Genomic DNA, 27,385 nt, shown 5'->3' on the forward strand with positions numbered 1-27,385 from the left:
TTGAAGTGAGTTAAGACTTGGAGGACTGTTGGGAAGGCATGATTGTGTTTTGAAATGTGAGGAAATGCAATTTGGGCGGGAGCTAGGGCAGAATGATATGGTTTAACTATGTCCCTACCCAAATCTCATCTTGAATTGTAACCCCCATTATCCCTATATGCTGTGAGAGGGACCCGGTGGGATTGAATCATGGGGTAATTGAATTATGGAGGTGGTTTCCACCATGTTGGTCTCATGATAGTGAGTTCTCACAAGATCTGATGGTTTGGTTTTGTTTTGCTTTTCCCTTTTGAGACGGAGTCTTGCTCTGTCACCCAGGCTGGAGTGCAGTGGCGTGATCTCGGCTCACTGAAAGCTCCGCCTCCAGGGTTCAAGCCATTCTCCTGCCTCAGCCTCCCAAGTAGCTGGGACTACAGGCACCTGCCACCACCCCCAGCTAATTTTTTGTATTTTTAGTAGAGATGGGATTTCACCATGTTAGCCAGGATGGTCTCAATCTCCTGATTTTGTGATCCTCCCGCCTCAGCCTCCCAAAGTGCTGGGATTACAGGCATGAGCCACTGTGCCCAACCAAGATCTGATGGTTTTATAAGTGTCTGGCATTTCCCCTGCTGGCACTCATTATCTCCTGCTGCCCTGTGAAGAGATGCCTTCTGCTATGATTGTAAGTTTTCTGAGGCCTCCCCATCTATGTGGAACTGTGAGTCAATTAAACCTCTTTTCTTTATAAATTGCCCAGTCTTGGGTATTTCTTCATAGCAGCATGAGAACAGACTAATACACCAGGTCATGGTAAATGCCTCGGTTAAGTGATGTCTAAGAATGTACATGTCAGATATGATAGGGTAAAGTCAGTATGGACACAAAGGAAATAAGAACAAGGCCTGGAAAGAAGTTTGTCACATTTACAGGTCCCAGAGAGATGGTTATTATGTGCTATACAAGGTCACAGGAGAAAGCACCAGTGTTGGTCAGGAGACAGAAAAGAGGAATGAGGAAAAAGCTTAGGTCAGAGCCTTAATTGGGGTTTCCGTGGAAAAGGCAAGGCAGGGCTGGGTAAACAGTTTAGGATTGGCTAGTCTGAATAATTCTGGTGGGCTTTAGGGCATAGGGATGGTCTCTGGTTGACTGGTATCTGGCCCTGGGATGACTTAGGGTAGGGGAAATTTAGGCTTGGTGTGTGAGAGTTGGATAATGACTTATGGCAAAAACTTGTGAGTGCTTCCCAGCGATGGCAACAATTGGATTTTGGACCAGAGAATTTCCATTTAAGGGGCAATTATTAGCCTGCTCTTGGACATTAATTGAAATTGTCCTTATGATTAAAGGACAAAAAATAATTTTAAAACCTAAAATATGAATGAAGTCTTGGGTGATGTCAGAGAAGTGTTCTAATGGGGAGGGCAGTGCCCAGAAGAGTTCTATAGTAACATAGAAATAGTTTATAGAGAATCATGCTACCTGGGGAATGAAAAGATGATATACTCGGGAGTAGGGATCCTCTTTTCTTCTACAACTGACTTTGGAACTATATGAGGAGCTACTGGATTCTATCATCACTTAAACAGTGCCCTGTAAAGTAGTCTTTGACCAACAGAGAGATGCTTGATTTGTGGATGGAGGTTTTTTTGTTTGCTTTTTGAGACAGGGTCTTATTCTATCATCTAGCCTAGAGTGCAGTGACACGATCAGGGCTCACTGCAGCCTCAACCTCCCAGGCTCAAAAGATCCTCCCACCCCAGTCCCCCAAGTAGCTGGGACCACAGGCATGTGCCACCATGCCTAGCTAATTTTTAAGTGTTTTGTAGAGACAAGGTCTCACTATATTGCCCAGGCTGGTCTTGAACTCCTGAGCTCAAGCAATCCTCCTGCCTTGGCCTCCCAAAGTGTTAGGATTACAGGCATGAGCCACCATGCCTGGCTGTGGATGGTAGTTTTAAGGTAAATGGACAACATCCTGTTTGGAACACCACAACTGTAATTAAAGAAGGTAAAAACAAATCAGCTCGGTGAGCTGAATAATCTGTTGTTTTCCTAGAAGTGATGGAAGAACTGAGCAGTGATACATGCCCATATGTTTCAGTTTCTGATTCATGGGCAATGGCCAACAGCCTGTCCATGTGGTAAGGCAAGAGTGCAACGGAAACTTGGCATATTAAAGGGACTCTCATATGGGACAAAGCCCTATGGAAATCACTATAGGAATTTGAGGGGTGCATTAAAGTAGGACATATCAATGCTCAGCAAAAGACCCCCCTTCCAGATTTGGAAGCTGATCAGAACCAATTAGTAAGTATCATAGTGTGCTTGTTTGAGGTTAGCATGTGGGTCCATGAAATGAGTAGACAGGTTGCAGGGTGCTACAGCCACTGTAGAAGATGGGTTGAATCTGGACATATTTCTCTAGGACCCCCTGAGGCACAAAATAGCAACAAACTATTCTGTCTGCCAATAAGAGAGACAGCTACTGTAGATGACTATGGGGAAGATTCCCCAGAGGAAAGACCCCACACATAGTTGGCAAGTGGATTACATTGAAGAGCCAATGCTGGTAGTCCCAAAGGCTACAAATCATTTTTGTTTTTGTTCTTTTTCTGAAATGGAGTCTCACTGTGTCGCCCAAGCTGGAGCGCACTGGTGCAATCTCAGCTCACTGCAACTTCCACCTCCCAGGTTCAAGCAATTCTCCTGCCTCAGCCTCCCCAGTAGCTGGGATTACAGGTGAGTACCACCACACCTGGCTAATTTTTGTATTTTTAGCAGAGACGAGGTTTCACCAGTTGGTCAGACTGGTCTCGAACTCCCAACCTCAAACGATCCACTCACCTCAGCCTCCCAAAGTGCTGGGATTACAGGTGTGAGTCACTATGGCCTGCCTGTTGTTGTTCTTTTGAGACAGGATCTCATTCTATTGCCCAGGCTGGAGTGCAGTGGCGGGATCACAGCTCACTGCAGCCTCAACCTCCCAGGCTCAAGTGATCCTCCAGCCTTAGTCTCCCAAGTAGCTGGAACTATAGGTACACACCACCACCCCTGGCTAATTTATTTGTATTATTATTATAATTATTTTTTTTTAATAGAGATGGGGCTTCACCATGTTGCTCAGGCTGGGCCGAATTCCTGAGCTCAAGAGATCCTCCTGCTTCAGTCTCTCAAAGTGCTGGGATTACAGGTGTGAGCCACTGCACCCATCCTACAGATTGGTTTTGACAGGGATAAACACTGACTCTGGATGGGGCTTTGCTTATCTGGTGGTAGACACAAATGGTCAGTACCATCAAAGAACCAGAACAGAAGATATTGCACCAATTTGAACGGCTGGGCCACATTTCTTCATACTTAGCAGCACTCTACTTACAGCCCATAATGTCAAACAATGGGCAAAGAGCTATCCTCCTCAAAGTAATAGTTTGATAGAGAATTGGACCAATTGAAACACTGTCTAAAATAGGGTGAGGCATAGGCATGAAGGGTTGGTTTATGCATTTGCACAAGTGTGAGGTCACTCTCACATGAGCTAAGGGAGTGTTCCCACTAGGTAGATTCCTCTGTTTTTCTGGTAGATTGGGAAGAGGAGGTGGGGGAGGATGCTGATATGACTATACAATTCTTGCCAAAGAGGAGGATATTGGTGTGATGACTATTCTTTTTTCCTTCCCTACGTCGTCACATCAGCTTTCTCTTTCCTATCAGAGGCAGTGGTTGCAAGACCAGCACTGTAACGTACAAGTGCCAGAAACAGAGATGATTCCCAAAGCAAGAAGCTGTAACCATAGCTTTAAACCTTTATGTCAGAATTCCTAAGGGCCTGATGAGGCAGGCTGTGCCTTTACCCCATCTGGCAAAATTGGGGTTAATATTGAATGCAGATATATTGGCCAGTGGTAGAAATAGCCCACTAGTTCTGTACCTTTGTAACCCTACCCTGTATGTATGGGAGTTGACTGAGGGAGAGGTACTTGCTAGACTAGTATTGCTGCCTATGATCTAGACCAGTGCAGTGGCTAAACCTAATGTTCCTCCCAAAGGTGGGAAAGTTTGGGCATAGATAGTAAGAAGGAGGAAGAGTAGCTGAGAGTAAAGGAATGAATAAATGAGTTATGTAACAAGTCCTGTGAGTCATCCTAGCAAATTATTAAACATGTGGAGGGGAGTCCCCGATTTTGTAGCTAAGCCAGACAGAAGTGCAGGTAATCTGGGGACCTGGTACTTGAGACTGGTGTCTGAAGTGGAGAGAGTACTGTGCAGTATTGTGGAACTGAGCCTGTAACCTGTGGGGTCTACGCAAACATCAGGAATTAGAATCAGAATTGAATTGAATTGGGCTGGGCATGGTGGTTCATGCCTATAATCCCAGTACTTTGGAAGGCTAAGTTTGGTGATCACTTGAGGTCAGGAGCTCCTGGCCAGCCTGGCCAACATGGTAAAACCCTGTCTCTATTTAAAAAATTCAAAAATTAGCTGGGCATGGTGGTGGGTGCCTGTAATCTCAGCTATTTGGGAGGCTGAGGCAGGAGACTCACTAAAACGTGGGAGGCGGAGGTTGCAGTGAGCAGAGATTGCGCCACCGCACTCTGGCCTGGGTGACAGTGAGACTCCATCTCAAAAAAAAAAAAATTGAATTGAATTGTTGGACACCAAGTCATTGTCTGGAGAACTGGAAAATTGGTTTGTTGGTGTCAGAAAACACCCCAAACTTTCTACAATAAACATGTATTACTTTAATAATGGAAAATAGTAAAATAAACATTATATTTTAAGTAAAGTTAATATAATTGGAACTCTGGATAAGCACCTTAAATTCTCAAAATTTGCTGATAATGTACAACTATGAAATGCAAATATTTGTGAAATTAGCAAAACAGAATCACTCCTAACCAAACCCACAAATGCAAGTTTTCCCTGGAGAGCTGATTTCCTCTCCACACTAAGCCTTAGCAATATCTACAGCCATCAGTATTTAGTCTGCACACTACGGCTCACCTCCTATGTCTTCGTCTTCATTGGCTGGGCCTTCTCCACTGTCCACATTTTCCATTTCATGAGATTTGGTTAAACTGTAGTCATTCAAAACTGCTGGACTTTCTAAAAGATAAAAGGAGTTTTAAGTATGTGGTTCAATGTTAAAGGATTTTTATAAATATGTATTAAGTAGACCTCCAATTAACTTTCAGCTTCACACAATCCTTTAGTGACAGTACCCCCTCACACATACCCAAAAGGGATATATACATGAAAACTCTTGAGGTTTAGAAATATGCCCAGGGTTCACAGTGGCTCACACCTGTAATCCCAGCACTTTGGGAGGCCGAGGTGGGCAGATCACCTGAGGTCAGGAGTTCGAGACCAGCCTGGCCAACATGGTGAAACCCCATCTCTACTAAAAATACAAAAATTAGTTGGGCATGGAGGTGTGTGCCTGTAATCCCAGCTACTCGGGAGGCTGAGGCAGGAGAATCACTTGAACTTGGGAGGTGGAGGTTGCAGAGAGCCAAGATAGCGCCACTGCACTCCAGCCTGGATGACAGAGTAAGACTTTGTCTCAAAAAAAAAAAAAAAAGAAAAGAAAAAGAAATATGCCCAGGGTCCATGTACCCTCTGAATACACACAACTTTCTTGAATATTTCTTTCATCTGAGTTAAAGGGCACTCAGGTTCCTTCTGGAGAAAAATTCTCTCTCCACTGGTATATCTCACGATATTCAGTAGGATGCCATTGCTATTTATGACAAAGCAGTGACCAGAAATACTAAGCCTACAAACACTGGTATAACCTAATTTGGGAAAGATGCTTTCCTAGGAGGAAGATCTGTAAGCTTTCTGTATGCCAAATTCTGTTTTTCCCTTCTGTTCACATTATAAATGTGATTCTGTGGAAATTATATTGGACCCCAAGTTTCTTTATTTGTTTGAACATTTACTAAATGTTGACAAGGCTACAGATATGAATAAGTCATTATGTCTTCAAGGAGCTCATACTTTGAAATAAAGATAAGAGAAGTCCACAACTCTAATGCACAGTAGGCTCAGACAAGGGATTAAATAAAGGAAATACAAAGTGTTATGAAAGTTCATAAGTGAAAGGGAGCAGACATAATAAAAGCATGCTTAAATAAATAGCAAACTTGTTACAAAATAAGTTTAACAGAAATGTATAATAAATATTGATAATACTAGAAGAAAAAGGAACGATGTAACTGGAATTAGTTTCACATACAAACATAGTAGCTTAACAAAGAGGATAGCAGAAGAAATGAACTAAAAAGTTACCCTCTTTTTATCTAACTCCTTCCCAATCTTCAACAAAATATTTGCTGAGTTCCCATTAACACAAAAAATAGTCAAAGACACTGACTCCCGTGGCACTGAGGCTGGGTTGAAATAAGGAGGTAACTAGAAGCTTTGCAGTGATACTCCTTTCTGCAGAGCCACGACCAAACAGGCGGGAGCGAAAGAGAAACACGTTTCACAAAACCCATCACTAAGAGCCCCTGAAAATGTGATCACCATGGACTCAGTGTTTGATTTATGAATATCTAAAGTTTCTAATTTCTGCATATTATAATGTATACTCTGTGAACTCTAAGACACCATTCTAAACAATGGTTCACTTTTCTCGAGCCTGAAATGACTAAAATATAGTGGACACCTAAACAATTAATATGAGGTTTAGGTTCAATTAAAAGATGTGATTGGCCGGGCGCAATGGCTCATGCCTATATTCCCAGCACTTTGGGAGGCCAAGGCGGGTGGATCACCTGAGGTTGGGAGTTCAAGACCAGCCTGACCAACACAGTGAAACCCAGTCTCTACTAAAAATACAAAAGTAGCCAGGCATGGTGGCGCATGCCTGTAATCTCAGCTACTTGGGAGGCTAAGGCAGGAGAATCGCTTGAACCCAGAAGGCGGAGGTTGTGGTGAGCCACAATCACACCATTGCACTCCAGCCTAGGCAACAAGAGTGAAATTCCATCTCAAAAAAAAAAAAAAAAAAAAACATGTGATTACAACTTACAGTAACACAAAAAGCCATTTCAGTGATAAATTAAATTTTGTAATATAATGTAAGCTTTGATTCACACAGTGAGTTCATCAATGAGGGAATGTAGAAGTTATTTTCAGGAAATAAATTATTATAAATGTTTATAATTTATTCTAGAGCAGGGATCAGTAAACTATGGCCTGAGACACAAGTCTGACCATAGCCTGCTTCTGTGTGAGCCCATGAGGTAGAAATGGTTGTTCCATTTTTTAAGAGTTGTAAGACATACAAAAAATAATATGTGACAGAGACCATATGTGGCCTGAAAAGTCTAAATATTTACTATCTGGCCCTTTACAAAAAAGTTTGCAGACTACTCTTCTAGAGTAAAAATCGCAAGTCATTCAAATACAAGCTACTATGTTATTCAACAAAAACTGTCTTCAGAGCAATCAGCTGAAAAATTAAAAACAAACAAACAAACAGTGATCAACATTAGGTAGCGTATGTTTGGCCTTAAGATGCTAAAGAACTTACATGATCTAAACGGATGAGTTATTTTTTCATCAGCAAGAGACAACCATATTAAAAACACACACACACACACACACACACATTTCCATAGCATTTTTACTGTAACCAGAATAAGCATGATCTTCTTACTTTGGTATTTTTAGCAAAGGCATATTTCCAGAGAGAAAAGACCTGATGTTACCTGTGGGCACAGACTGCTCCTGAGTGCTTTTGAGTTCCACATTTGTTTGTATATCTGAAAAGAAAGAGGTTATAAATATTAGCTACTTAGGGCACATTTCTATAGGTTTGAGCATTTCAAATTTAATAAGGGATACCATTTCAGAAAACTTAGCAGCAGAATCCCTCTTTCAGAGCAAGACTGCTCTTTCTCTGTACTCTGCCTAAAAGCCTTTCAAGGAGAATGAAAAAAAAATATTGATGCAGCAACATTACTCTAAAAACCTTCTGCCAGAGATCTACTTACACCAAGAACAATATGCAAAAAGTGGGTCCCATTAGAAATAATTTCATACATTCTTTATTCTTCCCCCAATATTTTATTATGAACACTGTTGGACACATAGAAAAAAAACAGTTAAAAGTGGTAAATATATATAAAATGAAATACTAATCAGTCATTAAAAAGAATAAAATCATGTCATTTGCAGCAATATCACATATCTTTCCACCCATTCACCACTCAATCCATTCATCGATCCAGCTTTTTTGATGCATTTCAAAATAAGTTGCAGATATCAGTCTACCTCAGTCCTAACATTTCAGCATGATTATTATTAACTAAAATTCAATATCTGTTTACAAGATTTTAAAAGGTAAATTTTACATACAGTGATAAGCACAGATCTTAGGTGTAACATTCTATAAGTTTTTAAAAATGCATATCCTCATGCATCCTCATGCATCCTCATGCATTTTCCTCATGCATCAAGATACAGAACATTACCATCATCCCAGAAAAGCTCCCTCACATCTCTTACTAGTCAATTCCCACCCACATACTCCAGAGACAACTACTGTTTTGACTTTTTCCACCATAGATTAGTTTAGCCTATTTTAGAACTTCATAAAAACAGAATCACACAGACATATGGTATACATTATTTTGCCTGAGGCTTCTTTCACTCAACATAATGTTTTGAGATACATCCATTCTGTGGTGTTTATCAGTAGTTCATTCTTTTTTATTACTAAGTAGTATTCCATATGAATATCCTAGTTTGTTTATCCATTCTCCTGTTGATGGACACCTAGACTGTTTCCAGTTTGGGCTATTTATAAGTCAAACTACTATGATATTCTTTTTTAAAATAATAAACTTTTAAATTTTAGAGTAGTTTTAAATTTATGGAAAAATTGCAAAGATAGCACAGAGAGTTCCCATATACCCCACACCCAATTTCCCCTATTATTAACATCTTATATTAGTATGGTACATCTGTTATAATTAATGAACATATATTCATACATTATTACTATCTAAGTATTCAGATTTCCTTAGTTTTCATCTAATGTCCTTTTTCTGTTGCAAGATCCCTTCCAGGATCCCATATTACATTTAGTCATCTTGTCTCCTTAGGCTCCTCTTGGTTGGGACAGTTTCTCAGGCTTTCCTTGTTTTGATGATCTTGACAGTTTTAAGTACTGGTCAGGTATTTTGTAGAATGTCCCTCAACTGGGATGTGTTTGTTTTTCTCATGATTAGACTGCAGTATGATCATCCTTGCACAAGTATTTCTGTGGTCATGTGCTTTCATGTCTCTTGAATCCATACCTAGGTATGGAATTACTGGGTTATAGGGTAGGAGGCAGACATCTAGTTTCAACACAGTGAAACTAGAACTTGTTCAAAAGTGCTTCTTCCTTCTACTTTGGGCTTAACTTGCTCTGTTTCTGCCCTCTTAAGGTGAAATTTTAGTGACTGACTTTATTCCTTTCTTCTTTTCTAATTATAAACATTTAAAGCTATAAGTTTTCCTGCAAGCATTGCTTTAGCTGCATCTCGTAAATGCTGATGTTTTATTTTAATTATAATTCAGTTATAATTTCCCTCGTGACTTCTTTGATCCACTGGTGATTTATAAGTGTTTAATTTCCAGATATTTGGGGGAATTCAGGAATTCTTTAGCTAACTTGTTATTGAAGTCAAATTCCATTGCACTTCAGTCAGTCAGAGAACACAGTCTGTATGACTGTAATCCCTTTAAAAGGATTAAGACTTGTGTCCTCGGTGAATGTGCCACGTGTAGTTGAGATGTATGTGTGTTGTTTTTTGTTGGTTTTGTTTGTTTTGTTTTGTTTTGCAGATCTAGCTCAGGCTTTATTTAGGAGGAAGAAAAAGTGATTAATTGTTTTGTAACTGGAGTCATGGGCAAGGGAGTTACTTGCCAGGCAGTAAACTCCCCATGCACTGAGGGTTAGGGCTGAGCCTCAGGTGGGTCTCCTGTTCCCTATACTCCCCTCCACAGTGGCCTCCTCCACAGGCTCTGGGGCAGCCACAGGAGGGGGTAGGCTGGGTGGGGCTGCTGTGGCCATTCACCTGGGCAGGACTTCAGAGGACTGGGACACCAGCTTCCCATCGCGATCTCGATCTTCTTCACAACCACGGCCCTGAAGAAGTGGGCGCAGCTGAAGGAGCTGGAGCCCCTGCCATAGCCAAAGCTGGATCCCAAGCTGTAGCTGAGGCCAGGGCTTGTAAGGCCCCTGTAGGCTGAGCTCAGACCACCCTGGTGGTCTTCATATGGATACTCATGCTCTGCATCCCAGACTTCAGCTGGCTCTTCTCACCCTCCAGCAGCTTCCTGTAGGAGGTGATCTCAATGTCCAGGGTCAATGTCCTGATACTTGCGCAGCTGACGCGCCACGTCCTGTTTGGCCCGCTGCAGGGCAGCCTCCAGCTTGGACCCCTTGACATTGGCATTCTTAATGGACCGCTCCCCACACATCCACAATGGCGGCCTCCAGGGAAGCCCTGTGGCCTTTGAGGCCCTCAGTCTCAGACTGAAGCCGGCTGATGTTCCAGTTTATCTTAGAGATCTCTGTCTTTGTACAACGCAGGTCATCCTGGTGCTTCCCAGCCAGGGTCTGCAGCTCCTCATATTTGATCTGGTGCATGCTGTCAGCCTGGGCCCAGCTGCGGTTGGTGATCTCCTCATACCAGGCCTCGACCTCAGCAATGATGCCATCCATGTCCAGGGAGTGGGTGTTGTCCATGGACAGTCCCACAGATGTGTCCGAGATCTGGGACTGCAGCTCCCGGATCTCCTCTTCATACAGCTGCCTGAGGAAGCTGATCTTACCAGCTTGCCATCCAGGTGAGACTCCAGCTCTACCCTGTTCACGTAGGCCTCATCCACATCCTTCTTGATAAGGACAATTTTATTCTCCATCTCTGTACGCTTACTGAACTCATCCTCGTACTTGTTCTTGAAATCCTCTACCAGCCCCTGCATGTTGCCAAGATCTGCCTCCAGCTTCAGCTTCTCCTGGCCCAGAGTGTCTGGCTGCCACGAAAGGTTGTTGATGTAGCTCTTGGACATGTTGTCCTTGCTGCTCCAAGTCATCTTCTGTTGCTGCAGGAGGCTCTATCTGGTCCCCAGCATCTTGTTCTGCTGCTTCAGGAACCGTGATGAAGGAGGCAAACTTGTTGAGGGTCTTGATCTGCTCCTTCTCCTGAGTGCACACAGCCTGGATGTTGGGGTCCAACTCCAGCTTAAGGGGGCTCAGCAGGCTCTGGTTGACCATGATGGCTGTGATGCCTCCTACAACCACCATCTCGGCCATAGCCTCCACCCAGACCCACGTTGGCACCCAGGACACCCTGGACACTGATGCTACTGCCTACTTGGGAGAAGCTCACAAGCTTGAGGAACTGATGCAGACACTGGGCCTACTCACATAGGAGTGGCTGCTGAAGGTCCCGGGGCCAGAGGTGGACACCCTGTAGAACTTCTGGGTCACCCTGATGGACGTGGTGGAGGCAGGAGTGAAGGCAGGTGAGCAGAACCAGGGGGAGATTCAATAAGGAGTGGAAAAGCTGCTTCTAGGTATTCTGCAGTTCTCAAGTGTACTGTTTAATAAATGTTAATTAAATCAAGGTAGTTGACAATGTCATTCAGATCTATGGATATACTAATTTTTGACTAGTTGTTTAGTTGCTGAAAAAGGAATATTAAAATCTCCAAATATGACTGTTGATTTGTCTATTTCTCCCTGTTCTAGGGACTATAAAATACATCTTTAATTTTCCAGTCTTCTTAGAGTTAAAATCATACATTTCACATAAAATGTAGAAAGCCTGCAACCATTTAGGCCCATTTCCTACCCTCCAAGCTTTATACTATAGTTGTCATATGTATCACATCTGCATATACTTTAAACCTTGCAATACAATGCTAATTCTTGCTTTGAATAGTCATATTGTATTTTAAAGATTAAGATGAAAAAATAGTAGTTTCTATTTACCCATATATTTAACATTTCTGGTGCCTTTTTTCTTTTTTTCAGATAGGATCTCACTGTGTTGCCCAGGCTGGAGTGCAGTGGCACAATCATGGTTCACTGCAGCCTCAACCTCCTGGGCTCAAGCAATCCTCCTACCTCAGCCTCCCAAGTAGCTGGGACTATAGAAGCACCACCATGCCTGGCTAATTAAAAAAAAAATTTTTTTTGTAGGGATGGGGTCTCACTATGTTGCCCAAGTTGGTCTCAAACTCCTGGGCTGAAGTGATCCTCCTACCCTGGCCTCCCAAAGTGTTAGGATTACAGGTGTGAGCCACTGTGCCTGGCCTGGTGCTTTTCATTTTTTCATAAACATTTGAGTTCTGATCTGGTATCATTTCCCTACAGTCTAAAGAACTTTAGCATTTTTAGTAGTGCAATTATCTGAGGGACTTTTCCTAGTTTTCATTTATTTGAAAATGTCTTTACTTTGTCTTCAATCTTACAGGATATTTTTACTAGATATAGAATTCTGGGTTTACAGGGTTTTTTTCTTAATTTTTTTTTTTTTTTCTAGAGACAGGGACTTGCTTTGATGACAAGGCTGATCTTGAACTCCTGGCCTCAAGCCATCCTCTCATCTCAGCCTCCCAAAATGGTATTAGAGGCATGAACCACCATACCTGGCCCAGTTTTTTTTTTTCTTCCAGCTCTTTGAAGATGGCATTCCACTGTCTTCTGTCTTCTATTGTTTCTGATGAGAAATCAGTGATATCTTGCACTGTTGCTTTCCTATAGGTAATGTGTTCCTTTTCTCTAAGTGCTTTCAAGATTTTTCTCTTTACTTTTGGCTTTCAGCAGTTTGACCATAATATTCCTAGCTGTAATTTTATTTGTATATATCCCACTTGGGTTCATGGAACTTCTTAAATCTGTAAAGTTATGTTTTTCACCAAACTTAAGAAATTTTCAGCCATTATTTCTTTAAATATTTTTTCTGTTCCTTTCCCCCCACTTTTCCTTCTATAACTTCAATTATATGTGTTAGATCTTTTCACATTTTCCCACAGTTCCCTGAGACATTGTTGCTTTATCTCCAAAAAATGCCATTTTTCCTCTGATATTCAGAATGAATAATTTCTATTTTCATATTTTCAAGTTCATTTACTCTTTCTTCTGTCATCTTAATTTGCTGTTAAGCCTATCTAATGAGTTTTCTTTTTCAGATATTGTAACTTTTAGTTCTAGAATTTCCATTTAGTTCATTTTAATTCATCTGCTGAGGTTTTCTATTTGTTAATTAAAAGCATATTTTCCTTTACATCCTTTTCATTTTTCTCTAAATGCTTTCAAATATTTTTTCTGTTCCATTCTCCCACCCTTTTCCTTCTATAACTTCAATTATAGAAGTGTAATTATTATGGTTTATAAAAATTCTTATCTGCCAGTTCCATTATGTATGCCATTTTGAGGTCAGTTACCATTGATTTCCTTTTCTCTTGAGTATGGGTCACATTTTCCTGCTTCTTCATATGACCACATAATTTTGGATTGTATGCTGGACATTGTGAATGATATATTACATAAATTCTGAATTCTATGTGTTCCTCTGAAGCATGTAGGAATTTTTCTTTGCTTGTTTTACTTTTTTTTTTAAGAGATAGGATTTTGCTCTGTTGCCCAGGCTTGAGAGCAGTGGCATGATCACAGCTCACTGTAACCTTAAACTCCTGGGCTCAAGCAGTCCTTCTGCCTGAGTCTACTGAGTACCTAGGACTACAGGTGTGTGCCACCACATCTGGCTCTTAAAGTTTTTTGTAGTGACAGAGTCTCACTATGTTGCCCAGGCTTGTCTTGAACTCCTGGCCTCAAGGGATCCTCTTGCCTTAGCTTCCCAAAGGGCTGGGATTATACACACGAGCCACCATGCCCAGCCCTTTTTGTTTTAATTTTCTTTCTTTTTTTTTTCGTATTTTTTGAAATGAAAGGTCTTATACAAGAACAATAGTTCTGGTTGTATTACATAATGGAGGACTGGTCAAATAAGTAAACATAATAAGGATAATGAGAGCCAGGTTTTTCTGTCAGAGAAGGGAGTTACAAATATGGAAGCCTGTGGTACTGTATTGGAAGTGGATGTACCGGCATGAACTCATGGCTTCTACTATATATAAAAAGATAGGCCAGGCAAGGTGGCTTATGCCTGTAATCCCAGCACTTTGGGAGGCCAAGGCTTGGCCTCCCAAAGGAGGATTGCTTGACACCAGGAGTTTAAGACTAGCCTGGGCAACATAGTGAGACCCTGTTTCTACAAAAAAATATTAAAATTAGAAGGGTGTGGTGAAGTGCACCTGTAGTCCTAGCTACTCAGGAGGCTGAAGCAGGAGAATCACTTGAACTCACAAGTTCGAGGCTGCAGTGAGCTATGATGGTGCCACTGCACTCCAGCCTGGATGACAACAAAGCAAAAAAAAAAAAAAGATACAAAATATAGATGTAAATGTGTGTACATGGGTATACATAAATACAGTCCCTTTCCCTGTTCACTGAGAGCATCTAGGAACAGTGAAACTACAATAGCTTCAAGATATTAACTTCTAAATATTATTCTTCATTTAAAGGAATGAGGCTCCCTGAGGAAATGGTTTACTCCAAGCTGGGCATAGTGGCTCACTCCTATAATCCCAGCATTTTGGGTGGCTCATTTGAGGCCCGCCTCAGCCTCAAGTGTTTGAGAAAAGACTGGCCAACGTGGCGAAATCCCATCTCTACTAGAAATACAAAAATTAGCTAGGTATGGTGGCGCATACCTTAGTACCAGCTACTGGGGTGGCTAAGACATGAGAATTGAAAACATGAGTCTGGAACATTTTGCTGTGCCAGAAAGCAAGGAAGTGCTCACAGAATGAAGAGGATATCTTAAAAGGACAGAGCAGTCATCTTGAAGGGGTTTCCATTGGCCAAATCTGGGACAAGGGAGCATAAAGATAATAATAGTATTAGATTATAACCCATTAAAAAACCCAGAAATTCATGAGTACATTCTGATATTAATAAATGAATAAATTAAAAGTCTGATGACAAATGGGATATTTATATAGTTTCAAAGTACTTCTCTCCAAAAATACTTATTAATTACAAGGTTGAAAGAAAAGAGCACCTATATATTGGAAAAGCCTGTTTGATATCACTGTAACTGAGCAAAGTTACATGTGATCATCATCAGTAATGGGACAAACAAAAATTATGTGCCTTGGGATAGTGAGTAGAACACAGCATCACTTCTGTGATATTCCTGCCAAATATGCAAAACACGAATTAAATCATAAAAAAACAACCAAACTCAAATTTGCAGGGATAGTTTACAAAGCAGCTGGCTTATAATCCTCAAAAGTTTCAAGGTCATGAAAGACTGAGGAACTGTTCCAGACTGAAGGAGAGGAAAGAGACATGACACGACAAGCAATGTGTGATTCTGAACCGAAATCTCTTGTGGTAACGAACATCATAGAAGCAATTGGAGAAACCTGAATGGGGTCTGAGGATTGAATGGTAGTAATGTATCAATGTTGATTTCCTGGTTTTGATGATTTTATTGTGAGGGCAGGGCACATACACTAAAGCATAGGGGAGGGATAGAACACCGTGTCAGCAACATTACTTTCAAAACTTGCAGGAAAAAAAAGCTTTTTTGTGCTGTATTGCAACTTTTCTGTAAGTTTGATAGTGTTTTTTAAAAACGCTAACTATGAAACTTTCAACTGCCTGCTGAAAGGATTCTTAACGGAGGGGAAAAAAAGAAAGACCGAAAACTAGCTCAAAGCTTTTGCATGAGCAACCTTCGTGTGGGAACATCTTTTAGTCACTACACAGAAAGATGGCTTTTGATTTGGTGAACTAAAGGCAAAAGGTCTTGGTCCCCTGAACATTTTAAACCCTCTGACATTTAAATAGCTCTCAATGTTTTTAAAGTGTCCTTTGTGTACTGTAAATAACACCAGAAGTAACTGAGTGTAGTTTCTAAGAGAAAAATGAGATTCTAACTACCTTAGCATTCATAACTTAAAAGAGATAGGAAAATGGTCTATGATCGGGCCACATGAATGTTCTTCTTAACTACTAAATTAAAACACAACAACAAGATAGATTGAAGTACATTTCCCTTCCTAAACTTCAAGCTATTTATAGGGGCATGAAGCCCATTCAAAGACAGGAGTGGACAGATGGTGAAGGAACTCCCAGTTGAAGACCAGAAAGTTGTTAAATATTTCTAAATGCAGCAAAAACATCTTAGTTTTTAATTGATCATTTTGTAACTTCTTTACACTTCAGTCCCCCCTAACAAACCCACAAAAAGTTTCCATTTGATGGGGTCTACTGTGGTCTTTTTAATGTGTAGGCAGTCAACATAGCTTTGAAATATTTTCCAAAAGAATGCTCTACAAAGTTAAGTAGGAAGAGTCCCTATGTTGCTTTTGATAGAAATATAGTTTCCTGTACTGATGTTTATACATAGCTGGTGCAAATGATGGAAGAATCTTGGAGTGGGTTAATTTCGTTGAAATATAAATCTCATCAATTGTCTACATTTCTCCTGTTATTTGAACAGGGAAAGCATGCTCCTGCCACAAGGCCTTCGCATTTACCCTTCCCCCTGACTATAATGCTTTCCTCCTAGAAGCCACTTGGCTCAATTTCTCTTTTCGTTCAGGTATCTGCTTAAAAGTCACCTTTTCAAACAAGGTTTACCTATTACCCTATGTAAAATGTCATCCTCCATTGTCATTTTCTTTCCTCTTACCTTGCTTTATTTTTCTTTATAAAATTTCTTCCTAATCACCATCATTCATTTTTTTTTGAGACGGAGTGTTTTGTTTTTTTTTTTTTTTGCTCTTGTTGTCCAGGCTACAGTGCAATGGCATGATCTCAGCTCACCGCAACCTCCGCCTCCCCAGTTCAAGCGATTCTCCTGCCTCAGCCTCCTGAGTAGCTGGGATTACAGGCATGCGCCACCACGCTCAGCTAATTTTGTATTTTTAGTAGAGACGGGGTTTCTCCATGTTGGTCAGGCTGGTCTCGAACTCCTGACCTCAGGTGATCCACCCGCCTCGGCCTCCCAGATCATCATCACTCATTTTTTAAAATCTGTCTTTCCCCACAAGAATGTAAGCTCCATGAGAACAGGGATGTTGTCTGTTTTGTATTGCTGTATCTTCAGCCCCCACACTAGTGTCAGGTCATGATGGACACTGAATAAATATTTGCTGAATGAACAAGTGAAGTTTTATATCTCTATTGTTGATCCCTACAAACACACTAAATCAAGGTTTTTGCAAACTATGGCTCACTGCCAGTTAGTGTACTGCCTGTGAGCTAAGAATGGTTTTTACATTTTTAAGTGGTTTTTAAAAATCAGAAGAATACACTTGAACATTTTATAAAATTCAAATTGCAGTGTTCATCAATAAAGTTTTATCGGAGGCCAGGTGCAGTGGCTCACACCTGTAATCCCAGCACTTTGGGAGGCCAAGGCAGGTGATCACTTGAGGTCAGGAGTTTGAGACCAGCCTGGCCAACATGGGGAAACCCCGTCTTTACTAAAAATACAAAAAATTTAGCCAGGCTTGGTGGCAGGTGCCTATAATCCCAACTACTCAGGAAGGGGAGGCAGGAGAATCGCTTGAACCTGACAGGCAGAAGTTTCAATGAGCCGAGATTGCCCCATTGCATTCCAGCCTTGGGCAACAGGCCGAGACTCTTGTCTCCAAAAAAAAAAAAAAAAGGTTTTATTGGAACACAGCTAAACCCATTCATTTGTATATTGTCTGTGGCTGCTTTTGTACTCCACCAGTCCAACTAAGTAGTGTGACAGAGACCATATGACCCACAAAGCCTAAAACATTTGCTATCTGGTCCTTTACAGAAACAGTGTATGGAGCCCTGTTCTAGGTCTATTACTAATACTTTCAAAACCCTGCAATTGGAATTTGAAGAGAAAGTTGTGGTTTTCATTGATGCAGTAATCAAAGAAATAAAACATTTAGACAGCACCTTTCATACAAAGCACTTTACAAATGTCAGTGATTGAAAAATTAATGTGACTTTTCAGAGGGTAAAAATATCCACCTCAGGATGCCAAATATCCAGATAAAATATTTAAAAATGAACATACATGTATGTATACAAATATACACTTAGCATCATGTTTTCATCAGGATTTTTTGGTATCATTAGATAAAACCATTTTCTTATCTCATTTAAAAGCCAGAGTTGTAATCTAGCAGAAAACTCTAGTTAATACCTATTTCATTTGTCTTTTTGCTCTTTCCACAACTAAATAACCAATCTCCTGATATGTTTTAAGGTTTAATTAAAACATAAGTGTTTTCCATTAACACCTTATCTCTTAAATAACACATCTTCTAACGGACACAACTATTCTATTACTGAGATACTGACATATATATTGGACTGTAAAAGTTAAAGCTTATTTCTTTTGCAGTGTTCCACAGCACTCTCCCATTCATAGCTCTTCATAGCCATTCTAGCAATCTCAAATTGTTTTCTGCCAGTATAGAAAATGAGACTTCATCATATGCTTACTGAGGGATGACAATTTCAAATTTGTTTTTAGTCTTTTAGATTCTCTTTTCATTGACAATGATACTATATAAATCTTTTCACCAGTTAGTTTTTTTAAGATACCAAGGTTCTTTTTTTTTTTTTTTTCAGAGTTTCTAACATTTCATGTGCTATAAAATGAAAAGGGGCAGATTATAAATAAAATTTAAACTTGGAAATGGCAGGAGTCTAGTTAACTGAGATTTCATGGAAGTTCACATATGAATGCGTTACCTATTAGTTCAAATATAAATTATCTATGAACAAAACCAAATAATTACCTTTGCAACAAAAATGTGCAATCATGTTTTTGATTCTAATGGTTATAAACTTGCCTTTATTTCTAATACTGTACTATTAAATAATTACCATTCAATTAAGAATATTAGCTAACAAAATTTTCCTCTTAATTTCAGAGATTATATTTCTACTCCATGGTCTGTTTTCCCAGTAGGAAGTATAAGCACTAAAGGAAAGCAAAATGTCAAATCTCAGAAAGAAGCCTGTATTGAGTTTGCCAGCTGCCAGGCACCTCTGGTGCCTGACAGCTGCCAGAAAGCTGTCTCTGAATGTTGATATTCCATTCCTTCTTTATAATAGTAAGTGGAGTCCTTTATACCCATACCTCTTTTTAAAAAAGAAAAAGTTTATCTTGTCTAAAATGTTCACTTTTACTTTTTAAGTAAAAGTTTCAGAAATTGAGGCACTGATTACTAGAATGTTTTCACAATTGCAACATTAACACCTGGGTCCATAAATGTGGCAGAGAAGTGTTAGTTGTCATTTCTGCAAAATCCTTTACCAGTTCTCCCTATCACCATCATATATAATCATTCCTCAAATTCCATCAGTACAAGAACAGTTCTGTAGGATGAAAAATGATCCCTATCACTGATGAAATTAGCATATTAGAATTGAAATTATTATCGTAACTAGCTTACCTCTCCTTCCTCTGCCATCTGATGTTTGAATGTCCCCTAATATCCCCCTACTTGGGTTATACAGCTTCTGCTTGAATCCTTAGAATAATACAGAAGTTATTCCTTTCCATTTCAGAAAAACTCTAGTAGTTAAAAGTATTCTTTCTTAAATGTAGCTGAACTCAAATTTCCGAAATGTCTGTCTCAGGTCCTAGTTCAGCTTTCTGGGAACATACAGGATAAGTATAACATACAGTGTAAGTATAACAGGATAGCTCAGATGCTACCACTCAGTTTCTTGACCATGGTGAGAGCTGTCTTCTGAACCCATTTTTGTTTGCCTGTGGCTCTCCAAAAACGTGGCATCAAGCACTCAGCTTAATAGTGCAATGAGATTTCTTTTTTTCTCATAACATTTCTGGAAGATAAATAGGGGCAATGGCATTTATTATTTTCCCCATTTTACAGACAAAATCCAAGATACAAATAATGCCAAAAAACATAAAGGCCAGTAATTGCCCAAGGGCACAAAGTCAGTGACACATTAAGAAGAGAAGCAGGATTTGTCTCTTGAGTTTTACTGTTGCTTCAGAGAATTTAAATCGTGTTTTAAATGCCTTCCTATACAGATTATAGATTTTAGAAGGCCAGAACTAGAAGAGATTTTGGATCCAGTTAATTTCAAACACCTCAACTGACTGTGCACTATTGCTGACTGGGGGGAAAGGAAGATAACAAAAACAAAGACATGCGTTAAAGTGAGAGTAATCCCTCCAATCATGAAATACTTCCTTCCCTATTTCCTTGAGCTAAGGTAAATGTTAAGAAACATCAAGACTGCTTGTTTAAAAACACCAGATCAAATATAACCACGTAACTATTTCAGTTCTTCCTACCCTCCCCCTTTAAAAAAAATAATGCATTCCATTTTTTCTACTAGATTATGTGTTTAATAAGGAAATCGTAGACCGTGGGGCGCAGAGGAATTGCTGACAACTGTAGTTAAAACAACAAAGTCAGTGTCTAGTGTTATTTTCCTGAAAAGGTCAGTTACCCTTAAGTTGTAGACAAAAACGTATATTACAATTTTACCTTGTATATCACATGCTACCAAATGAACATGCAGAGAGAAAAGGAAAAATGGGCATTTCATGTCATTGCTACTTTATTTATTTATTTATTTATTTTACAGACAGAGTCTCGCTGTGTGGCCCAGACTGGAGTGCAGTGGCGCGATCTTGGCTCACTGCAAGCTCCACCTCCCGGGTTCACGCCATTCTCCTGCCTCAGCCTCCTGAGTAGCTGGGACTACAGGCGCCCGCCACCACGCCTGGCTAATTTTTTGTATTTTTAGTAGAGATGGGGTTTCACCGTGTTAGCCAGGATGGTCTCGATCTCCTGACCTCGTGATCCACCCGTCTCGGCTTCCCAAAGTGCTGGGATTACAGGCGTGAGCCACCGCGCCAGGCCAGTCATTACTACTTTAAAAAGATGTTTCTGGTAAAATGATTGAATCCAACATATTGAAATGAAGCCTAGTTTTATAACTGTAAAAAAGCTGGAGCCAAAAATAAAATCATTAATTTGAAGTGGGTAACAGAGCCAAATATGAAAGTTGAAACAATCAAACTTCTAGAGGAAAACAGAATATTTTCATGACCCTGGAGTAGGTAAAGATTTTTCTTTTTTTCTTAGAGACAGGGTCTCACTCTGTTGCACAGGCTGGAATGCAGTGACATGACGTAGCTCACTGCAGCCCCGAACTCCTGGGCTTAAGCAATCTGCCCACCTCAGCTTCCTGAGTAGCTGGGACTACAGGTGTGCATCACCATCCTCAGCTAATGTTTTAAAAAATGTTTGGAGAGATGGGGTCTCGTTATGTTGCCCAGGCTGGTCTTAAACTCTTGGCCTTGAATGATCCTCCCACCTCACCCTCCCAAAGTGCTAGGATTACAGGTGGGAGCCAATGTGCCCCACAAAGAATTCTTTAGCAAGATATAAACAGCACTTAGTCACAAAAAAGAAACTGATCAATTAATCTTCATTAAAATTATGAATTCTGTTCATCAAATAGATTAAGAAAAATAAACAAGTTAAAGACTGGGAGAAAGTCTTTGTATTACACATTTGACAAAGTACACATTCCTTGCTGGGTGCAGTGGCTCATGCCTGTAATCCCAGCACTTTGGGAGGCCAAGGCAGGCGGATCACCTGAGGTCAGGAGTTTGAGACCAGCCTGGCCAATATGGTGAAACCCCATCTCTACTAAAAATACAAAATTTAGCCAGGCATGGTGGTGGGCACCTGTAATCCCAGCTACTCACTCAGGAGGCTGAGGCAGGAGAATCGCTGGGAGGTGAAGGCTGCCGTAAATCAAGATTGTGCCACTGAACTCCAGCCTGGGCGACAGAGGGAGACTCCATCTCAAGAAAAAAAAAAAAAAAAAAAAAAAAAAAACCTAAATGACCAGAAGACCTTAGACACTTCAGGAAAGAGGATCCAAATGGCCGATAAATATAAGAAAAGACATTCAATGTAATTACTCATCAGGAAAATGCAAATTAAAACCACAATGAAATACCACTCCCTACACACCCATAAGAATGGCAAAAATTAAAAAGACAGATAATAGCAAGTGTTAACAAAAAGATGTGGAACAAGTGTAACTCTCAGACATTGCTAGTGGGAGGGTAAACTGATCCAACCACTTTGGAAACTCTTTGGCAATATGTATCAAAGCTAAACACACACCTACATTAGAACCCAGAAATGGTAGTCCTGGGGGGTGTGTGTGTGTGTGTGTGTGTGTGTGTGTGTGTGTGTATTTTATATATATTATATATATATATATATTTTTTTTTATATATATATATTTATATATAGAGAGAGAGTTGCTCTGTCACTCAGGCTGGAGTAGTGTGATCATGGCTCATTGCAGCCTTGACCTCCCAGTATTGGGACTACAGGCGCACACCACTAGGCCTGGCTAATTTTTGTACTTTTTCTTGTAGAGACAGGATTTCACCATGTTGCTCAGGGTGGTGTTGAACTCCTGGGCTCAAGTGATCTGCCCACCTCGGTCTCCCAAAGTGGGGGAATTACAGGCGTGAGCCACTGTGCCTGGCCACCTAGGTATATATTCAAGAGACATGAATATATATATGTCCACCAAAAGACATGCAAAAGAATGTTTGTAATACAGCCAAACACTGGAAACAATCAATTGTCCATCAACAGCAGAAGGTATAAATTGTGATATATCCATACTACTCAATAATAAAAGAGAGTGAACTACTAATAAATATAATGACTTCGATGGATCTCAAAAATCTACTGAGGAAAAGAAGCTAGACCCCAGAAAAGCGTATACTGTACAATTAATTTATATGAAATTCAACAACAGGAAAGCTACCTATGAGGATAGAAGTCTGAATAGTGATTAATTTCGGGCAAAGGGAGAAATTAACAATAAATGGACACAAGGAAACCTTCTGAGATGATGCAAATGTTCCATATGTTGATCTGCAAGGTTGTATATAGATGAAAAATAATCAAACTACATACAAAAGATATGTGCACTTTAATTGTATGTTATTCCTTGATTTAAAGAAAATCCATTGAACACCGACACATCTCCAAATATCTAAATCCTAAACTTAAGAAATGCAATTATAACAGTATCTTCTTGCTTTTGGAAAAAACTTTGAATTTCAAGAGTTTCTCATGATTCTGCTACAGAATTTTTATAAGTTGCATCTATACCAACCACTCACTGAATGGGTTCCATATATAGCTTAAAAATCAAATTGATTTACATGTCGTGCATAAACTAAATATGAAGATGTTTTCAGTGATCACTAATTCCCCAAACTTCCCTGCAAATTGGGATTTCAAATGTTTCAATATCGGTATTTTTCTTTCAATAAACTTAAGCTACAGATAGTGTAAATGTCACTTATCTTTGAAAAACAAAAACAAACAAAAAACCTCTCTTAATCCACATTTCCCTCCAGCAACATCCCACTGATTTCTCTTCTTCACCCTCATAGCTAAACTTCTGGAAAAAATGGTTTGTAATCAACGTTTCTACTTCCTCTATTCCCATTCCCGCTTTAACCACTTCAGTTTGGTTTCCATCCCCACCACTCCACAGAAACCACTTTTGTCAAGGTCACTAGCAAGTGTTATGTTGCCAAAACCAACCACACTCTTTGTCCTTATCTTGCTTGATTTCTCAGCCACATTCAACATAGCTGACCACCCACTCCTTCATGAAATACTCTCCTTTCTTGAATTCCGTTACACCACACTCTGATGGTTTTCTTCCTGTCTCACTGGCTGCTCTTTCTCTTTTGCTGGCTTCTCCTCTACCTGACCAAATGAGGTATGTCTCCAGGCACTATCCTGAGAGCACTTCTCTCAATATGTTCTCTGTTTAGGTGATCCCATTCATTCCCTTGGCTTTAAATATCATTGACTGGGCGCGGTGGCTCACGCCCATAATCCCTAGCACTTTGGGAGGCCGGGGGCAGGAGGATCAAGAGGTCAGGAGTTCTAGACCAACCTGACCATCAAGGTGAAACCCTGTTCTCTACTAAAAATACAAAAACTAGCCGGGCGTGGTGGTGCACCTGTAATCCTAGCTACTCAGGAGGCTGAGGCAGGAGAATCGCTTGAACCCCGGAGGCGGAGGTTGCAGTGAGCCAAGATTGTGCCACTGCACTCCAGCCTGGGTGACAAGAGTGAGACCCCATCTCACAAAAAAAAAAAAAAAAAAAAAAAATCATCTATTTGCTGAAGAAGACAGCCAAAGCCAAATTCCTATCACTAGCCAGACCTCTTCTTTAGAGGAGAGGTTCCTGAGCCTGCCTCCTACCATTACTCTCCATATTAGCATTCTTTTTATTTCCTTCATAGCACTTAGCATAAATTTAATTATTTCAATTGTTATTACTTGTTCTTTGGTCTGTAAGGGCCAAAGCTTTGCCTGCCTTGTTCACCACTGTATTGCCAGTATTTGCATATGTGGCACAAAACAGGTATTCAATAAATAGTTTTAGAATGAAGAATGAAGATTTCTGACTTTTGAATTATATTGTATAATAAATGTTGTATTACAAGATTCCTCAAAATTAAATGTTATAAAACTGTCGTTCTTCAACTATCTTTTAAAATCTTTTAAACAATAAAAAACATATGTTAAGTACATATGTGAAGACGACCCACCACTGATGCAATGTATGCTATCAGAGTGATGATAGGTTTTGCTGATACTGTTTAAACTGTAAGCAATGCTGGTCAAAATTTTTTTTATTTAAAAAAAATAACAGGCCAGGAGCGGTGGCTCACACCTGTAATTCCAGCACTTTGGGAAGCCAAGGCAGGTGGATCACCTGAGGTCAGGAGTTCGAGGCTAGCCTGACCAACATGGAGAAACCCTGTCTCTACTAAAAATACAAATTAGCCGGGTGTGGTGGCGCATGCCTGTAATCCCAGCTACTCGGGAGGCTGGGGCAGAAGAACTGCTTGAACCTGGGAGGTGAAGGTTGCAGTGAGCTGAGATCGTGCCATTCCCCTCCATCCTGGGCAACAAGAGCGAAACCCCGTCAAAAAAAAGTAGGCCGAGCATGGTGGCTCACGCTTGTAATCCCAGAACTTTGGGGAGGCCGAGGCAGGTGGATCACGAGGTCTGGAGTTCGAGACCAGCCTGGCCAATATGGTGAAACCCTGTCTCTACTAAAAATACAAAATTAGCTGGGCGTGGTGGCGCATGCCTGTAATCCCAGCTACTTAGGAGGCTGAGGCAGGAGAATCTCTTGAACCCGAGAGGCGGAGGTTGCAGCGAGCCTAGATCACGTCACAGCATTCCAGCCTGGGTGACAGAGCAAGACTCTGTCTCAAACAAAAAAAACAAAAACCAGAAAAACAAAGTCCCAATTGTAATATAAAGGTGAAATAAGTGAGAGTAAATAATACTCTATATTTCAAAATGCAAATGCACCAGCACAATTATTCCAGAAGACAGAATAAGGTAGATAGACATATTTATAGAATCACCATGAATGCCATAGCTAAATGCAGAAGGATGCATGCTGCATCAATTTCAAAAAAAAAAAAAAAACAAGGAAATAAAATTTTAAAAACAAGGAAATAAAACCATGGATTAAATAAAAAACAATAATAAAACGGTAAAAGAGGCTAAGCTCTAAACGAAACAAAAAAAATCCTCCCTCAATGTACATGGTAATTGCAATCCTAGACAAATTACAGTGTACTAAAACCATGTAAAAATGCGTCATGTTTGAACATAAAACAGAGTTAGAGCCTTGAAGTCATTAGATAGCACAAAATGTCACTATGTTTCAGAAAAGGGAGGATTCCTCTTAGAATGAGGGATGGCTTCCTAAAGGAGACGGCATTTGGAATAGACCATAATGGATGAGTGAGGATTTCAGTTGGCATGATTGTGATGCTATTCACAGTGCTGGGAAGTCAGAAGAAGTTGGTTTGTAATGGAGAGAAAATTAGTTCATTTTTGGACTTGTTGAGTTGGAAGAACAGCATTAGAAAAATGGGGAGTGAGGGAAAGCAATGTCTGAACAGGGAATACTAAGCAGTCCAGAGTCACATTAGAGGACAGAAGATACCGCTGGAAAGGTACTGAAGCTACGTTGTAGAGTATCTTAAATGTCCAACTAAAAAATATTTTAAATGGTGTTTGAGTAGGAGGATAATTTTATATTTTAGGAAGATCATTCTGGCAGCAATCCTCAAAACAGATTAAAAGAAGCAAGTCTAGATACAGGGTTACTAGTAGGAAAAACATGTGACGGTCTAAATCAGTCATTTTCAAAATGTGTTTTATGGAATCCAGGGTTGCAGAGGGCTGCCACAGGTGCTGATCTATGGCAAGAGGAAGATGGGCTTAACAGTGGTCTCTTGCTCCTTCTCCAATCTCTCATTTGGAACATTACACTTGCATCTGATCCCACATAAGATTTTGGTATAAACCGTGTTCTGTTGCAAAAAAAACAAGTTTTTGTCTTGTTTTTATGTCTAATCCTAATTCTTGTTGAAATGTGAGACTAATGGTGAAACACCTCAAGGTCATCATATAATCATCAAGTATCACCGTGTAGAGTTACAGTAGTTATAAAATCTATAAGCACTACATGAATTCCTAATATCGACTTGTTCAATCATTATCTGTCCTATTATATAGATTGGATCTCCCTCCCCAAATTGGATTATGTGTAAACATGTTCTAGTTGTTTAGGTCTGGGGCAACTAAGTCCATGCTAGGTCATTGATGTTTGTAATGGATATCTGTAGAGTCCTTTGAGAATCTCCAAATTCCTTTTATTGAGAATTGTGCTATTGAGAAGCTATTGAGAAGTGTGCTATTGACTTGGCACACTTAGAAGCTATGTACTTGCTTGTGCATTCTGGTCTCCTAGCCCTACTAATTCAAACCTGAAAAATTAGTCTGGCAGTATTGGCACACGCCTGTAATCCCAGCTACTCAGGAGGCTGAGGCAGGAGTGCTTCACCTTATTATTTCAGAACAGTTTTTAATTAAACTATTCCCAGAAACTTGAGAAAGGATGTAAGTAAGCTTTGCTTCAAAGTTGAATCGCAAAAATATTTAACATTCATTTTATTTAATTCTGAACATAAAAATCAAACAAGAATTGCCCTAACCTTATTATAAGCATTTAAGATTTATAGTATACAATGATGATGTAACATGTATTCTAATATACAATATATATTGTATATGTACAATATAACATGTATATTATAAATCTTTTAAATGCTTGTAAGGTTACATGTTACGTGTCCTTGTTAGTGAGTAGTTGATTACTATACTGTGACAGAAACATGCCCC

The 27,385-nt window shown here is 40.0% G+C and overlaps 1 protein-coding gene across 2 annotated transcripts in view; it reads right to left on the bottom strand.

Annotated features, from left to right (window-relative positions):
* The window catches only part of IKZF3 (IKAROS family zinc finger 3), a 98,455-nt gene that overhangs the window by 58,817 nt on the left and 12,253 nt on the right, over positions 1-27,385 (bottom strand). For both annotated transcript variants that reach the window (XM_050762698.1, XM_050762697.1), the window contains exons 2-3: positions 7,698-7,751; positions 4,984-5,085 (exon numbers count right to left, since the gene is read on the bottom strand). In XM_050762698.1, coding sequence (XP_050618655.1) covers positions 4,984-5,038 — 55 coding nt within the window. In that variant the 5' untranslated portion in view covers positions 5,039-5,085; positions 7,698-7,751. The remainder of the gene's footprint in view (positions 1-4,983; positions 5,086-7,697; positions 7,752-27,385) is intronic.

Source organism: Macaca thibetana, chromosome 16 (assembly GCF_024542745.1).
Source record: "Macaca thibetana thibetana isolate TM-01 chromosome 16, ASM2454274v1, whole genome shotgun sequence".
NCBI lineage: Eukaryota > Metazoa > Chordata > Mammalia > Primates > Cercopithecidae > Macaca > Macaca thibetana.